Source organism: Oncorhynchus clarkii, chromosome 29 (assembly GCF_045791955.1).
Source record: "Oncorhynchus clarkii lewisi isolate Uvic-CL-2024 chromosome 29, UVic_Ocla_1.0, whole genome shotgun sequence".
Lineage (NCBI taxonomy): Eukaryota > Metazoa > Chordata > Actinopteri > Salmoniformes > Salmonidae > Oncorhynchus > Oncorhynchus clarkii.
Window position 1 is genome coordinate 39554466 of NC_092175.1, and position 19434 is coordinate 39573899.

The window sequence follows — 19434 nt, forward strand, 5'->3', positions numbered from 1 at the left end:
TGATTTGGTCTGAAATAATTAATCCGTTATGACTAGTGATTTGGTCTGAAATAATTAATCCGTTCTGACTAGTGATTTAGTCTGGGAAACAATTAATCTTAATGTATGATGTAATCTCAACAGCCAAAACAAAATGATCTGAGACTGGCAAGCAAGTCTACCACACACACACACACACACACACCCCTAACCAAGGACACAAAGTGGAAAAAGATCCACTGCTCCTGGTCCCTACTCACCATAATCACATGACCTGCCACCACAAGTGAGACTCTTAACATGTCGGCAGGGGTGGAAAAAGTACCCAATCATCATACTGTAGTAAAAGTAAAGATACCTTGTTAGAAAATGACTCAAGTAAAAGTGAAAGTCACCCAGTAAAATACTACTTTAGTAAAAGTCTAAAAGTATTTGGTTTTAAATATACCTAAGTATCAAAAGTAAATGTAACTACAAAAATGTACTTAACTATCAAATGTAAAAGTATGAATAATTTCAAATTACTTAAATTAAGCAAACGAGTAGGCACAATTTTCATGCTTTTTTAAATTTACGGATAGCCGGGGGCACACTCCAACTCTCAGACATAATTTACAAGCGAGGCATTTGTGTTTAGTGAGTCCACCAGATCAGAGGCAGTAGGGATGACCAGGGATGTCCTCTTGAGAAGTGCGTGAATTGGGCCATTTTCCTGTCCTGCCAAGCATTCTAAATGTAACGAGTACTTTTGGGTGTAAGGAGTAAAAAGTACATAATTTTCTTTAGGAATGTAGTGAAGAAAAAGTTGTCATAAGTTGTCAAGTTGTCAAATATAAATATTAAAGTAAAGTACAGATACCCCCCCCCCAAAAAAAGTACTTTAAAGTTTTTTACTTAAGTACTTTACACCACTGCCTGTCAGACCCCCTGCCAAACCCGCCACTCAGGCGGTCTGATGACCAAGGCCCCTCCCTCTCCATGAGGCGTGGTCCTACCTCGTGATATCCCTCCTCTGGCCCATGTCGACTCCAATGCTTCCCACAGTTGTGTCAAGTTGGCTGGATGTCCTTTGGGTGGTGGACTGTTCTTGATACACACAGGTGACATGAATAAGAGATCATAGCTTTCACCTGGATTCACCTGATCAGTCTGTGTCATGGAAAGAGCAGGTGTTCTTAATGTTTTGTACACTCATTGTATGTCCGTCCCAGTCGTGTGTGTGTGTGTGTGTGTGTGTGTGTTTATATTTATATTCCTGTGCGCGTGTGTCCAGGTGGAGACCCCACCCAGGTTGTGGACACCAGTGTGTTTGTGTGGATCAGAGAGCTGATGCTCTAGAGGAGTTCCAGGCCCCGCCCCTCCGCCAGGCACAGCACTGTGCAGACTATGCTACCATTCACCAGCAGGTGGAGCTCTTTCTTCTACTCTACATGTATACAGAGTTCCAAATGGCACCCTATTCCACTATAACTAGTAAAACTAGTAAACAGTACAACTGAGGAAAGATTGTTTTGAAGTGTTTTGCTGTCCAGCCAAATATGGTGTACATGTATATCATATCAACCATGACCACCGATCTGACCTACGACCCCTTAAAATATTGATACTGCCCCCTACCTTGTTATGAACTTAAACAACTATATGGGTAATGCAAAAGCAAAGTGCAGTTTTGTGGCGGATGAATCATAATTAGTTGGGTAACAGAGATAATTAAGGTGTCTTATCTGCATAATATGCTTATGTGATATACTTGTTATTAGAATGTATCCCTTTGGACTCTGGTGTTAGCAGTTGCACTTCTTCCCTCAGCTGGGGCTCAGTCACCTGGGGCCCAGAGAGGGGAGAGGTCAGGCTTGTCTTTCACATGTCCCTGGTGCTATGCAGAATATCAGAAAGGGAAGATTGGAACATTGTCTTCATATGTGAATGTGTCTTTACCTATTCTTAAACCATGTGAAGGGATGGTCGTGATTAATGGGGAACCAATGACTTGTCTCCATAATGTCTGTGTGCCAGTCACTTCCTCCTTTTCCCACTAGGGGGAGGTGTATGGCAGTGTCTGGAACCATTGTATGTCCTCTCTGATCTTACACTTATCCTGGGATAGTGTATGACCTAGAGGCTCACTCCCCTCAGTGAGCTTGTCCAGTGGGGTCAAGAGGGGGTTTACTTGAGATGGGAGTATCTAGAGTTGATAATTGATATATGCCATTGGATGAGTTGGTGTTTTTGTACTATGAAGTACCAGGAACGAGATTAGAACCTCGTCTGAGGGACCAAACTGAACGATAATTTATAGCGAATGTTATCTGGCTAAGGGATGCTCCTTTCTTCAGAAAAAGTATTTCTTTGTGACCAGTTCCTAAGATCTGTGGTTCGTCATGTAAATGAAGAGGGGTGTATCTTGGCTATAAAAGACCTTTGTATTTTTCTGTAGTCACTTCTCAACGGTTCATTGGAAATAGTGAATTGCTGAAAGTCAAATTGCTATTGCAAAGCTTATTATTATAAAAAGACGTAGTTTAAGTATAACTCTGACTGGTGTGTAGTTTGTAACTCTCCTCATTTGGTAAAGCAGAAATATGCCACCACACTATCTAGAAATCCAAACGTGTTGATCCAACTTTCTGGTTGTTTGGAGAATTCTAACTACATTCCAACTGTATTTAATGGTTTTATGTAGTATTGTTTTAAATGTTGAATTGAAGTAACCTTCAAGCATTTTTTCGCCATAAGGTAAGAACTATTTCATCACAGAGAATGTTTAAACTGTTTAAGAAATATTTGACTTAGTTAATCTATCATTATAAACACTGTAAATTGCTTTATGTTAGCAAACAAAATATTTAATAGCTAGCTATCTTTCTTACCATTATCCGGGTATTTGCGTTTCATAATTTCTCAGCAGGATTGTGCCATGTATATAGATCGCTGGTTATCTCACGGTGTCGTGTGTCATGATCGGGATGGCCTGAACTCTGACCCTGATAGAATACCATGTTTATAGATCGCTGGCTATCTCACGGTGTCGTGTGTCATGATCGGGATGGCCTGAACTCTGACCCTGATAGAATACCATGTTTATAGATCGCTGGCTATCTCATGGTGTCGTGTGTCATGATCGGGATGGCCTGAACTCTGACCCTGATAGAATACCATGTTTATAGATCGCTGGTTATCTCATGGTGTCGTGTGTCATGATCGGGATGGCCTGAACTCTGACCCTGATAGAATACCATGTTTATAGATCGCTGGTTATCTCATGGTGTCGTGTGTCATGATCGGGATGGCCTAAACTCTGACCCTGATAGAATACCATGTTTATAGATTGCTGGTTATCTCATGGTGTCGTGTGTCATGATCGGGATGGCCTGAACTCTGACCCTGATAGAATACCATGTTTATAGATCGCTGGCTATCTCACGGTGTCGTGTTTCATGATCGGGATGGCCTGAACTCTGACCCTGATAGAATACCATGTTTATAGATCGCTGGCTATCTCACGGTGTCGTGTGTCATGATCGGGATGGCCTAAACTCTGACCCTGATAGAATACCATGTTTATAGATCGCTGGTTATCTCATGGTGTCGTGTGTCATGATCGGGATGGCCTGAACTCTGACCCTGATAGAATACCATGTTTATAGATCGCTGGCTATCTCACGGTGTCGTGTTTCATGATCGGGATGGCCTGAACTCTGACCCTGATAGAATACCATGTTTATAGATCGCTGGTTATCTCACGGTGTCGTGTTTCATGATCGGGATGGCCTGAACTCTGACCCTGATAGAATACCATGTTTATAGATCGCTGGTTATCTCACGGTGTCGTGTGTCATGATCGGGATGGCCTGAACTCTGACCCTGATAGAATACCATGTTTATAGATCGCTGGCTATCTCACGGTGTCGTGTGTCATGATCGGGATGGCCTGAACTCTGACCCTGATAGAATACCATGTTTATAGATCGCTGGTTATCTCATGGTGTCGTGTGTCATGATCGGGATGGCCTGAACTCTGACCCTGATAGAATACCATGTTTATAGATCGCTGGCTATCTCACGGTGTCGTGTGTCATGATCGGGATGGCCTGAACTCTGACCCTGATAGAATACCATGTTTATAGATCGCTGGCTATCTCATGGTGTCGTGTGTCATGATCGGGATGGCCTGAACTCTGACCCTGATAGAATACCATGTTTATAGATCGCTGGCTATCTCACGGTGTCGTGTGTCATGATCGGGATGGCCTGAACTCTGACCCTGATAGAATACCATGTTTATAGATCGCTGGCTATCTCACGGTGTCGTGTGTCATGATCGGGATGGCCTGAACTCTGACCCTGATAGAATACCATGTTTATAGATTGCTGGCTATCTCATGGTGTCGTGTGTCATGATTGGGATGGCCTGAACTCTGACCCTGATAGAATACCATGTTTATAGATCGCTGGCTATCTCATGGTGTCGTGTGTCATGATCGGGATGGCCTGAACTCGGAGCCTGATAGAATACCATGTTTATAGATCGCTGGCTATCTCATGGTGTCGTGTGTCATGATCGGGATGGCCTGAACTCTGACCCTGATAGAATACCATGTTTATAGATCTCTGGCTATCTCATGGTGTCGTGTGTCATGATCGGGATGGCCTGAACTCTGACCCTGATAGAATACCATGTTTATAGATCGCTGGCTATCTCATGGTGTCGTGTGTCATGATCGGGATGGCCTGAACTCGGAGCCTGATAGAATACCATGTCTATAGATCGCTGGCTATCTCATGGTGTCGTGTGTCATGATCGGGATGGCCTGAACTCTGACCCTGATAGAATACCAGTCAAAACATGGCAGAACAAAGCCAGACTGCAGACTGCACTTATTAACTTCACCTACTGCTGTTTACATTGATTTTTTACTGTGATTTTGCAGTTACTTCAAATATGTCACTCCATGTTCTCTGAAGCGGACGACAGTTGAACCAGGACACTTTGTCACAAGATAAAACACATACTACAAAGCCTGATTTCGGGTCTTAACTCATCATTTACCAAATGTGTAACAACAATTTGCAATTCTCCCGCAGAATAGCTGTACACATAATCCCAATTCTTCATTATGGATTACATTTGAACATTTCCTTCTTTTGGGGCGTGAACTGGTATGGTCAGATTGAATCACAACAGCTCATTTAATTAACAATACTAGTTATAAATCTAGTTGACATTCATCCAAGGACACCTTGACTTGCATTACACTCTCACTGCAGAATACTTTTGTCATGAAATCATGTGACTTATACTTAGAGAAAAAGGATTCCTGTAAACACGCCCTGCTACGCTGCCAAGAGACACACGTATATTCGTTCTGACTCCCAAATGGAACCCTATTCCCTATGTAGTGCACTACTTTTGACCAGGGCCCCATGTGTCTGGTTAAAAGTAGTGCACTATGTTGTAGGGAGTAGGGTGCCATTTTGGATGCTACCAGGATCACTTGTGGTGGTGTGGATGATGTTGAAGGTGGTGGTGGTGGTGTTGATGAAGTCTATTCATGAAGCTCTTGCTATGGATTATGCTCACGGCACTTGACCCTAATCCTAATACTCTAATTTGTCTTTTTGTTAATAGAGCTGTATACAACTCATTGTTCATGAAACTGAACCTGCAGCACTTGTGTCATGAAATGATACATTTTAATGATCTGATGAAATGATTATATCTCTACCTTTGTATTAAAATATGTGTACATAATGAGTCATCATACTACATACAGTCTTAGACAAAAAGGGTTCTTCAGTTGTCACCATAGGAGAATCCTTTTTTTTGATCCAGGTGGAACCCTCTGAGGAAATAGTTTTACATGGAACCCAAAAGGGTTCTACCTGGAACCAAAAGTGTTCTACCTGGAACCAAAAGGGTTCTACCTGGAACCAAAAGTGTTCTACCTGGAACCAAAAGTGTTCTACCTGGAACCAAAAGGGTTCTACTTACAACCAAAAAGAGTTGTTCAAAAAGCATTATCCTATTGGGACAGCAAAATAACCCTTTAAAGTTTATTAAGGCACCTTTTATTCTAAGAGTGTACAGATGAAATGCGTATCTCTCTACCTTTGTATTTAACTATGTGTTCACACTGAATCACTCTATAGCATTTGGCCTACCGATGACATCTTCCATTTATGTAGACTTTCAAACAATCTAATACATTATGTTTCCTTTGAGCCATAACTCATGCTCTCATTGCCAATCATTAACTTTACTGCTACTCATTATATGAAGGCTATGTTCAGAGCTGAAATGTTGAACAAGGTTTGGCAGCTTTGCATGGATCGGTACAGAAACTAAACAATACCTCTTCTAGTTTATTGAAACTTTTAGTCGTTGATAATAGTCCATAACTATGGTATGGTTCAGGATTTATTGAAGGGTGTCTGTTTCAAACTCATTGATAATAGTCCACTATGGTCTGGTTTAGGATTTATTGAAGGGGTGACTGTTTCATGCGATCCCGTTCACCTCCATATTTTCTCTGTGATTCTTGTTGAAGTGTGTTTCTACTTCCTCGATTCAAATGGGCGTGGCTTTGACTGAACAGCAGAGGGGGGGTCATCGTTAACGTAGGAGACGGTACCGGAAGAATCTGACAAAATGGCTTCACCAAGCACAACAAACCCCGGTAAGTTGACTTCATTTATTGATTCAAACACTACACATACTTACTAGCTATTGTTGTGAACATTTAAAGATGTTTTTGAGCACCTCAGTTTACTTATATAACTTCGTGTACTTCCAAGTCATTCTACTTTCACTTTCATTTAAGTTGCAGTAAAACGTGTGTTATAACATAAGTAGTACAACAAAGGGTATTTTTATTTTAGGAGAATGAATATATTCCATCCCTGTCTTGGACACAGTTGTTCTATTAGTTAGACAGTCCAGAGAGAATGAATATATTCTATCCCTGTCTTGGATAGTTGTTCTATTAGTTAGACAGTCCAGAGAGAATGAATATATTCTATCCCTGTCTTGGACACAGTTGTTCTATTAGTTAGACAGTCCAGAGAGAATGAATATATTCTATCCCTGTCTTGGATAGTTGTTCTATTAGTTAGACAGTCCAGAGAGAATGAATATATTCTATCCCTGTCTTGGATAGTTGTTCTATTAGTTAGACAGTCCAGAGAGAATTAATATATTCTATCCCTGTCTTGGATAGTTGTTCTATTAGTTAGACAGTCCAGTGGGAATGAATATATTCCATCCCTGTCTTGGACACAGTTGTTCTATTAGTTAGACAGTCCAGAGAGAATGAATATATTCTATCCCTGTCTTGGATAGTTGTTCTATTAGTTAGACAGTCCAGAGAGAATTAATATATTCTATCCCTGTCTTGGATAGTTGTTCTATTAGTTAGACAGTCCAGAGAGAATGAATATATTCTATCCCTGTCTTGGACACAGTTGTTCTATTAGTTAGACAGTCCAGAGAGAATGAATATATTCCATCCCTGTCTTGGATAGTTGTTCTATTAGTTAGACAGTCCAGAGAGAATGAATATATTCTATCCCTGTCTTGGATAGTTGTTCTATTAGTTAGACAGTCCAGAGAGAATGAATATATTCCATCCCTGTCTTGGATAGTTGTTCTATTAGTTAGACAGTCCAGAGAGAATTAATATATTCTATCCCTGTCTTGGACAGTTGTTCTATTAGTTAGACAGTCCAGTGGGAATTAATATATTCTATCCCTGTCTTGGATAGTTGTTCTATTAGTTAGACAGTCCAGAGAGAATTAATATATTCTATCCCTGTCTTGGATAGTTGTTCTATTAGTTAGACAGTCCAGAGAGAATTAATATATTCCATCCCTGTCTTGGACAGTTGTTCTATTAGTTAGACAGTCCAGAGAGAATTAATATATTCTATCCCTGTCTTGGACACAGTTGTTCTATTAGTTAGACAGTCCAGAGAGAATTAATATATTCCATCCCTGTCTTGGACACAGTTGTTCTATTAGTTAGACAGTCCAGAGAGAATTAATATATTCTATCCCTGTCTTGGACACAGTTGTTCTATTAGTTAGACAGTCCAGAGAGAATTAATATATTCTATCCCTGTCTTGGACACAGTTGTTCTATTAGTTAGACAGTCCAGAGAGAATTAATATATTCTATCCCTGTCTTGGATAGTTGTTCTATTAGTTAGACAGTCCAGAGAGAATGAATATATTCTATCCCTGTCTTGGACAGTTGTTCTATTAGTTAGACAGTCCAGAGAGAATTAATATATTCTATCCCTGTCTTGGACACAGTTGTTCTATTAGTTAGACAGTCCAGAGAGAATTAATATATTCTATCCCTGTCTTGGACACAGTTGTTCTATTAGTTAGACAGTCCAGAGAGAATTAATATATTCCATCCCTGTCTTGGACACAGTTGTTCTATTAGTTAGACAGTCCAGAGAGAATTAATATATTCTATCCCTGTCTTGGATAGTTGTTCTATTAGTTAGACAGTCCAGAGAGAATTAATATATTCTATCCCTGTCTTGGATAGTTGTTCTATTAGTTAGACAGTCCAGAGAGAATGAATATATTCTATCCCTGTCTTGGATAGTTGTTCTATTAGTTAGACAGCCCAGAGAGAATTAATATATTCTATCCCTGTCTTGGATAGTTGTTCTATTAGTTAGACAGTCCAGAGAGAATGAATATATTCTATCCCTGTCTTGGATAGTTGTTCTATTAGTTAGACAGTCCAGAGAGAATGAATATATTCCATCCCTGTCTTGGACAGTTGTTCTATTAGTTAGACAGTCCAGAGAGAATGAATAACCACATCATTGCAGATTAAAGTTATTTGTTACAAAACTCAGGCAGTATCACCTCAACTGTGAAACTTTATAGGAAGTAGCGTATGCAAAACTGATTTCCAGTGGGATGTTTTTTATTTATTTCAAACTTTCAAGGTTTTAAACTGACATGAACATGAGTGTATAACAGACACGAGGTTTGAATGATCTGTTAATATCGCAGTATGTATTTTATGTGATGTATTCAATGTGTCATTCTGTAGTGGGGAAGGATGAAGACACAGACAAACAGACTCCGGCTAGAAGAAGAAACTCCAAAGGTGAAGGTCCAAACAGTAAGTTGAAATATATATATATATTTTTGAACATTTACCAATAGTTTAAATAGATAGTCATAATTTGTTGTGCGTCGATTATCCACATTTTACTTTGGCAGCCATCTCTATTTACATTCCTTATGGGAGACCCACTACTACGCCAACCATTTTTTAAATTTTATTTAACCTTTAATTAACTAGGAAAGTTAAGAACAATTTCTTATTTACAATGATGGCCTAGGAACAGTGGGTTAACTGCCTTGTTCAGGGACAGAACGACAGATTCTTACCTTGTCAGTTCGGGGATTCAATCTTGCAACTTTTCAGTTACTAGTCCAACACTCTAACCACTAGGCTACATGCCATCCCTACACTCTAACCACTAGGCTACATGCCATCCCTACACTCTAACCACTAGGATACCTGCCATCCCTACACTCTAACCACTAGGCTACATGCCATCCCTACACTCTAACCACTAGACTACCTACCATCCCTACACTCTAATCACTAGGCTACCTACCATCCCTACACTCTAATCACTAGGCTACCTACCATCCCTACACTCTAACCAGTAGACTACCTGCCACCTCTACACTCTAACCACTAGACTGCCTGCCATCCCTACACTCTAACCATTAGACTACCTGCCATCCCTACACTCTAACCACTAGACTACCTACCATCCCTACAATCTAACCACTAGGCTACCTACCATCCCTACACTCTAACCACTAGACTACCTGCCATCCCTACACTAACCACTAGACTACCTGCCATCCCTACACTCTAACCACTAGGCTACCTGCCATCCCTACACTCTAACCACTAGGCTACCTACCATCCCTACACTCTAACCACTAGGCTACCTGCCATCGCTACACTCTAACCACTAGGCTACCTGCCATCCCTACACTCTAACCACTAGGCTACCTGCAGTCCCTACACTCTAACCACTAGGCTACCTGCCATCCCTACACTCTAACCACTAGGCTACCTGCCATCCCTACACTCTAACCACTAGGCTACCTGCCATCCCTACACTCTAACCACTAGGCTACCTGCCATCCCTACACTCTAACCACTAGGCTACCTGCCATCCCTACACTCTAACCACTAGGCTACCTGCCATCCCTACACTCTAACCACTAGGCTACCTGCCATCCCTACACTCTAACCACTAGGCTACCTACCATCCCTACACTCTAACCACTAGGCTACCTACCATCCCTACACTCTAACCACTAGGCTACCTGCCATCCCTACACTCTAACCACTAGGCTACCTGCCATCCCTACACTCTAACCACTAGGCTACCTGCCACCTCTACACTCTAACCACTAGGCTACCTGCCATCCCTACACTCTAACCACTAGGCTACCTGCCATCGCTACACTCTAACCACTAGACTACCTGCCATCCCTACACTCTAACCACTAGGCTACCTGCCATCCCTACACTCTAACCACTAGGCTACATGCCATCCCTACACTCTAACCACTAGGCTACCTGCCATCCCTACACTCTAACCACTAGGCTACCTGCCATCCCTACACTCTAACCACTAGGCTACCTGCCATCCCTACACTCTAACCACTAGGCTACCTGCCATCCCTACACTCTAACCACTAGGCTACCTGCCATCCCTACACTCTAACCTCTAGGATACCTGCCATCCCTACACTCTAACCACTAGGCGACCTGCCATCCCTACACTCTAACCACTAGGCTACCTGCCATCCCTACACTCTAACCACTAGGCTACCTGCCATCCCTACACTCTAACCACTAGGCTACCTGCCATCCCTACACTCTAACCACTAGGCTACCTACCATCCCTACACTCTAACCACTAGGCTACCTACCATCCCTACACTCTAACCACTAGGCTACCTGCCATCCCTACACTCTAACCACTAGGCTACCTGCCATCCCTACACTCTAACCACTAGGCTACCTGCCACCTCTACACTCTAACCACTAGGCTACCTGCCATCCCTACACTCTAACCACTAGGCTACCTGCCATCGCTACACTCTAACCACTAGACTACCTGCCATCCCTACACTCTAACCACTAGGCTACCTGCCATCCCTACACTCTAACCACTAGGCTACATGCCATCCCTACACTCTAACCACTAGGCTACCTGCCATCCCTACACTCTAACCACTAGGCTACCTGCCATCCCTATACTCTAACCACTAGGCTACCTGCCATCCCTACACTCTAACCACTAGGCACCTGCCATCCCTACACTCTAACCACTAGGCTACCTGCCATCCCTACACTCTAACCTCTAGGATACCTGCCATCCCTACACTCTAACCACTAGGCGACCTGCCATCCCTACACTCTAACCACTAGGCTACCTGCCATCCCTACACTCTAACCACTAGGCTACCTGCCATCCCTACACTCTAACCACTAGGCTACATGCCATCCCTACACTCTAACCACTAGGCTACCTGCCATCCCTACACTCTAACCACTAGGCTACCTGCCATCCCTACACTCTAACCACTAGGCTACCTGCCATCCCTACACTCTAACCACTAGGATACCTGCCATCCCTACACTCTAACCACTAGGCTACCTGCCATCCCTACACTCTAACCACTAGGCTACCTGCCATCCCTACACTCTAACCACTAGGCTACCTGCCATCCCTACACTCTAACCACTAGGCTACCTGCCATCCCTACACTCTAACCACTAGACTACCTGCCATCCCTACACTCTAACCACTAGGCTACCTGGCATCCCTACACTCTAACCACTAGTCTACCTGCCATCCCTACACTCTAACCACTAGGATACCTGCCATCCCTACACTCTAACCACTAGGCTACCTGCCATCCCTACACTCTAACCACTAGGCTACCTGCCATCCCTACACTCTAACCACTAGGCTACCTACCATCCCTACACTCTAACCACTAGGCTACCTGCCACCTCTACACTCTAACCACTAGGCTACCTGCCATCGCTACACTCTAACCACTAGACTACCTGCCATCCCTACACTCTAACCACTAGGCTACCTGCCATCCCTACACTCTAACCACTAGGCTACCTGCCATCCCTACACTCTAACCACTAGGCTACCTGCCACCTCTACACTCTAACCACTAGGCTACCTGCCATCCCTACACTCTAACCACTAGGCTACCTGCCATCGCTACACTCTAACCACTAGACTACCTGCCATCCCTACACTCTAACCACTAGGCTACCTGCCATCCCTACACTCTAACCACTAGGCTACATGCCATCCCTACACTCTAACCACTAGGCTACCTGCCATCCCTACACTCTAACCACTAGGCTACCTGCCATCCCTACACACTAACCACTAGGCTACCTGCCATCCCTACACTCTAACCACTAGGCACCTGCCATCCCTACACTCTAACCACTAGGCTACCTGCCATCCCTACACTCTAACCTCTAGGATACCTGCCATCCCTACACTCTAACCACTAGGCGACCTGCCATCCCTACACTCTAACCACTAGGCTACCTGCCATCCCTACACTCTAACCACTAGGCTACCTGCCATCCCTACACTCTAACCACTAGGCTACATGCCATCCCTACACTCTAACCACTAGGCTACCTGCCATCCCTACACTCTAACCACTAGGCTACCTGCCATCCCTACACTCTAACCACTAGGCTACCTGCCATCCCTACACTCTAACCACTAGGATACCTGCCATCCCTACACTCTAACCACTAGGCTACCTGCCATCCCTACACTCTAACCACTAGGCTACCTGCCATCCCTACACTCTAACCACTAGGCTACCTGCCATCCCTACACTCTAACCACTAGGCTACCTGCCATCCCTACACTCTAACCACTAGACTACCTGCCATCCCTACACTCTAACCACTAGGCTACCTGGCATCCCTACACTCTAACCACTAGTCTACCTGCCATCCCTACACTCTAACCACTAGGATACCTGCCATCCCTACACTCTAACCACTAGGCTACCTGCCATCCCTACACTCTAACCACTAGGCTACCTGCCATCCCTACACTCTAACCACTAGGCTACCTACCATCCCGACACTCTAACCACTAGGCTACCTGCCATCCCTACACTCTAACCACTAGGCTACCTGCCACCTCTACACTATAACCACTAGGCTACCTGCCATCCCTACACTCTAACCACTAGGCTACCTGCCATCCCTACACTCTAACCACTAGGATACCTGCCATCCCTACACTCTAACCACTAGGCTACCTGCCATCCCTACACTCTAACCACTAGGCTACCTGCAGTCCCTACACTCTAACCACTAGGCTACCTGCCATCCCTACACTCTAACCACTAGGCTACCTGCCATCCCTACACTCTAACCACTAGGCTACCTGCCATCCCTACACTCTAACCACTGGGCTACCTGCCATCCCTACACTCTAACCACTAGGCTACCTGCCATCCCTACACTTTAACCACTAGGCTACCTGCCATCCCTACACTCTAACCACTAGGCTACCTGCCATCCCTACACTCTAACCACTAGGCTACCTGCCATCGCTACACTCTAACCACTAGACTACCTGCCATCCCTACACTCTAACCACTAGGCTACCTGCCATCCCTACACTCTAACCACTAGGCTTACATGCCATCCCTACACTCTAACCACTAGGCTACCTGCCATCCCTACACTCTAACCACTAGGCTACCTGCCATCCCTACACTCTAACCACTAGACTACCTGCCATCCCTACACTCTAACCACTAGGCTACCTGCCATCCCTACACTCTAACCACTAGTCTACCTGCCATCCCTACACTCTAACCACTAGGATACCTGCCATCCCTACACTCTAACCACTAGGCTACCTGCCATCCCTACACTCTAACCACTAGGCTACCTACCATCCCGACACTCTAACCACTAGGCTACCTGCCATCCCTACACTCTAACCACTAGGCTACCTACCATCCCTACACTCTAACCACTAGGCTACCTGCCATCCCTACACTCTAACCACTAGGTTACCTGCCTCCTCTACGCTCTAACCACTAGACTACCTGCCGCCTCTACACTCTAACCACTAGACTACCTGCCATCCCTACACTCTAACCACTAGGTTACCTGCCTCCTCAACGCTCTAACCAGTAGACTACCTGCCGCCTCTACGCTCTAACCACTAGACTACCTGCCGTCTCTACACTCTAACCACTAGACTACCTGCCGTCTCTACACTCTAACCACTAGGCTACCCTGCCGCCTCTACACTCTAACCACTAGGCTACCCTGCCGCCTCTACACTCTAACCACTAGACTACCTGCCGCCTCTACACTCTAACCACTAGGCTACCCTGCCGCCTCTACACTCTAACCACTAGGCTACCTACCATCCCTATACTCTAATACACTCTAACCACTAGTCTACCTGACGCCTCTACACTCTAGCCACTAGGCTACCTACCGCCTCTACACTCTAACCACTAGGCTACCTACCACCTCTATACTCTAACCACTAGGCTACCTGCCGTCTCTACACTCTAACCACTAGGCTACCCTGCCGCCTCTACACTCTAACCACTAGGCTACCTACCATCCCTACACTCTAACCACTAGTCTACCTGCCGCCTCTACACTCTAACCACTAGGCCACCTGCCGCCTCTACACTCTAACCACTAGGCTACCTACCATCCCTACACTCTAACCACTAGGCTACCTACCATCCCTACACTCTAACCACTAGGCTACCTGCCATCCCTACACTCTAACCACTAGGCTACCTGCCATCCCTACACTCTAACCACTAGGCTACCTGCCACCTCTACACTCTAACCACTAGGCTACCTGCCATCCCTACACTCTAACCACTAGGCTACCTGCCATCGCTACACTCTAACCACTAGACTACCTGCCATCCCTACACTCTAACCACTAGGCTACCTGCCATCCCTACACTCTAACCACTAGGCTACATGCCATCCCTACACTCTAACCACTAGGCTACCTGCCATCCCTACACTCTAACCACTAGGCTACCTGCCATCCCTACACTCTAACCACTAGGCTACCTGCCATCCCTACACTCTAACCACTAGGCACCTGCCATCCCTACACTCTAACCACTAGGCTACCTGCCATCCCTACACTCTAACCTCTAGGATACCTGCCATCCCTACACTCTAACCACTAGGCGACCTGCCATCCCTACACTCTAACCACTAGGCTACCTGCCATCCCTACACTCTAACCACTAGGCTACCTGCCATCCCTACACTCTAACCACTAGGCTACATGCCATCCCTACACTCTAACCACTAGGCTACCTGCCATCCCTACACTCTAACCACTAGGCTACCTGCCATCCCTACACTCTAACCACTAGGCTACCTGCCATCCCTACACTCTAACCACTAGGATACCTGCCATCCCTACACTCTAACCACTAGGCTACCTGCCATCCCTACACTCTAACCACTAGGCTACCTGCCATCCCTACACTCTAACCACTAGGCTACCTGCCATCCCTACACTCTAACCACTAGGCTACCTGCCATCCCTACACTCTAACCACTAGACTACCTGCCATCCCTACACTCTAACCACTAGGCTACCTGGCATCCCTACACTCTAACCACTAGTCTACCTGCCATCCCTACACTCTAACCACTAGGATACCTGCCATCCCTACACTCTAACCACTAGGCTACCTGCCATCCCTACACTCTAACCACTAGGCTACCTGCCATCCCTACACTCTAACCACTAGGCTACCTACCATCCCGACACTCTAACCACTAGGCTACCTGCCATCCCTACACTCTAACCACTAGGCTACCTGCCACCTCTACACTATAACCACTAGGCTACCTGCCATCCCTACACTCTAACCACTAGGCTACCTGCCATCCCTACACTCTAACCACTAGACTACCTGCCACCTCTACACTCTAACCACTAGGCTACCTGCCATCCCTACACTCTAACCACTAGGCTACCTGCAGTCCCTACACTCTAACCACTAGGCTACCTGCCATCCCTACACTCTAACCACTAGGCTACCTGCCATCCCTACACTCTAACCACTAGGCTACCTGCCATCCCTACACTCTAACCACTGGGCTACCTGCCATCCCTACACTCTAACCACTAGGCTACCTGCCATCCCTACACTTTAACCACTAGGCTACCTGCCATCCCTACACTCTAACCACTAGGCTACCTGCCATCCCTACACTCTAACCACTAGGCTACCTGCCATCGCTACACTCTAACCACTAGACTACCTGCCATCCCTACACTCTAACCACTAGGCTACCTGCCATCCCTACACTCTAACCACTAGGCTTACATGCCATCCCTACACTCTAACCACTAGGCTACCTGCCATCCCTACACTCTAACCACTAGGCTACCTGCCATCCCTACACTCTAACCACTAGACTACCTGCCATCCCTACACTCTAACCACTAGGCTACCTGCCATCCCTACACTCTAACCACTAGTCTACCTGCCATCCCTACACTCTAACCACTAGGATACCTGCCATCCCTACACTCTAACCACTAGGCTACCTGCCATCCCTACACTCTAACCACTAGGCTACCTGCCATCCCTACACTCTAACCACTAGGCTACCTACCATCCCGACACTCTAACCACTAGGCTACCTGCCATCCCTACACTCTAACCACTAGGCTACCTACCATCCCTACACTCTAACCACTAGGCTACCTGCCATCCCTACACTCTAACCACTAGGTTACCTGCCTCCTCTACGCTCTAACCACTAGACTACCTGCCGCCTCTACACTCTAACCACTAGACTACCTGCCATCCCTACACTCTAACCACTAGGTTACCTGCCTCCTCAACGCTCTAACCAGTAGACTACCTGCCGCCTCTACGCTCTAACCACTAGACTACCTGCCGTCTCTACACTCTAACCACTAGACTACCTGCCGTCTCTACACTCTAACCACTAGGCTACCCTGCCGCCTCTACACTCTAACCACTAGGCTACCCTGCCGCCTCTACACTCTAACCACTAGACTACCTGCCGCCTCTACACTCTAACCACTAGGCTACCCTGCCGCCTCTACACTCTAACCACTAGGCTACCTACCATCCCTATACTCTAATACACTCTAACCACTAGTCTACCTGACGCCTCTACACTCTAGCCACTAGGCTACCTACCGCCTCTACACTCTAACCACTAGGCTACCTACCACCTCTATACTCTAACCACTAGGCTACCTGCCGTCTCTACACTCTAACCACTAGGCTACCCTGCCGCCTCTACACTCTAACCACTAGGCTACCTACCATCCCTACACTCTAACCACTAGGCTACCTACCAACCATGATGTAACAATCCTCATGTTTTCTCCTTTACTTCTCTCCTGTAGTGTCCATGACCAGGATTGTGCTGGTGGGGAAGACAGGCGCTGGAAAAAGCTCTTCGGGAAACACAATCCTGGGGAGGAGAGCTTTTAGAGATGATAGATCTAGCTCTTCTGTAACTAAGGAGTGTTGTAAGGAGACAGAAGATATGGCAGGGAGACAGGTCTGGCTAGTGGACACACCAGGATTATTTGACACAAGCCACTCTGACAGTTACTTAGAGACAGAGATCAGTAAATGTATCAACATGACTTCACCTGGTCCCCACGCAATTGTATTGGTCATAAACATGGGGCCTTTCACAGAAGAGGAACAGAACGCGGTTAAGAAAATCAGGGCGCTGTTTGGAGAAGAAGCTGAAAGGTATACCATGATCCTCTTCACCCATGGAGATGAGTTGGATGACGGCGGCATTGAGCGGTATGTCCATGAAGGACAGAAGGACCTCAAGAGACTTATTGACCAGTGTGGTGGAAGGTACCATGTTTTTGACAACACCAAGGTGGAAAACAGGGGACAAGTGCTGGATTTCTTTGAGAAAATTGACCACATGGCTGCAGTAAATGGCCAAGACCATTACACCAACAACATGTACGAGGAGGTGGAGAGAACGCTTAGCACCAGGGAAGAAGAGTTGAGGAAGCACTATGAAGAAGAACTGCGGAAGCTACAAGACCAAGAGAAGAAACTGCCTCCCAGATACCAGGAGGAAATGAAGAAACTACAGAGTAAAATTAAGGCACTGAAACAGTCAACGGAGGAGGAAGAGAAGAAACTTAAAGAACTACAACTCCTGGATCAAAACAAAATCTGGCGAATCATGGAACACAAGCGTTACTATGAGAGGAAGTTGAGGGCTGTGAGGGAGGAAGCAGAGTTAATCCAAGATAACAATGGAATGTCCACAGAGGTTTATAAAAAGTTACAGGATCTCCGTCTCTGAAATAGCTGGCGATTGTGACGGTTGTTTATTTCTCCACACTATTATTTGTGGTCACTTATGAACCACTCGCTGAATCCACCAGGAACCATCACACCCTGATCTGTTTCACTTGTCTTTGTGCTGGTCTCCACCCCTCGCCAGGTGTCTCCCATCTCCCCTCATTGTCCCCTGTTTATTTATACCTGCATTTTCTGTTTGTCTGTTGCCAGTTTCGTATTGTCCTGTCAAGTCCTACCAGTGTGTTCCTGTGTTTCCTGTGCTCTAGTTTTTGATTTTCCTCAGTCTTCCCAGTTCTGACCTTTCTGCTTGCTGTCCTGTACCTGCCTGATTCTGGTTTAGATTTTGACCCTTTGCCTGTCTTGACTTACCTTTTAACTGCCCCTTGTACTATAATAAACTCTGAGACTCGTACTATCTGCCTCCTGTTTCTGCATCTGGGTCTCAGCCTGAGCCATGATAAGAAACTATGCCGGTATTGACAACCCAAGCTGGGAACAACAACCCATACAATGTAATTATATGCAGATAATGTATTTGTGTACAATTTTTTTTACCATCTATCCCTGTCATCCTTGACATCATTTTTTGGGGGTAATGTTCTGTCTTTGAAATAGATTACTCCGAGGCTATGCTGCTGGTGATATTACAGCTCTAACACATGTTACAATTAACATTTAAAGGGAAACTGACACAATCAGGACTCCTTAACAAAAATGCAACAATCAGGTCTCCGTTGTATGGCTAGAATGTGTTAAATGATTGTATTTGCCACAACTTAGGTGTTAAAACAGAATTTCAACAGTATCCTCTTTTACCCATGTCAACGTTCCGAACAGAACATTAGCTGTCTTTATTAAGGCAGGGAAACAACTATATTGTGTCTGAATATAAGTAGTAAGTTTAGACGTATAATAAAGTCTTAACGCTGAGGTTTATATAGATGCTGTGAAATGTTCTCACATGTCCTACTGCATGACAAGTT

At 45.3% G+C, this 19434-nt stretch overlaps 1 protein-coding gene across 1 annotated transcript; it reads left to right on the forward strand.

Moving 5' to 3' along the window:
• Positions 1-6576: 6576 nt before the first annotated feature.
• On the forward strand, positions 6577-18861 carry LOC139388102 (GTPase IMAP family member 7-like). Its single transcript, XM_071134672.1, has 3 exons — positions 6577-6656; positions 9054-9125; positions 17515-18861. Exons 1-3 carry the CDS (start codon positions 6629-6631, stop codon positions 18450-18452), a joined length of 1038 nt encoding a protein of 345 aa, XP_070990773.1. The 5' UTR covers positions 6577-6628; the 3' UTR covers positions 18453-18861.
• Positions 18862-19434: the final 573 nt, after the last annotated feature.

Coding starts and splice junctions, on each gene's coding strand:
- LOC139388102 (XM_071134672.1), top strand. CDS start 6,629: ATGGCTTCACCAAGCACAACAAACCCCG. Junction 6,657..9,053: donor ACCAAGCACAACAAACCCCG/GTAAGTTGACTT, acceptor GTCATTCTGTAG/TGGGGAAGGATGAAGACACA. Junction 9,126..17,514: donor CAAAGGTGAAGGTCCAAACA/GTAAGTTGAAAT, acceptor TCTCTCCTGTAG/TGTCCATGACCAGGATTGTG.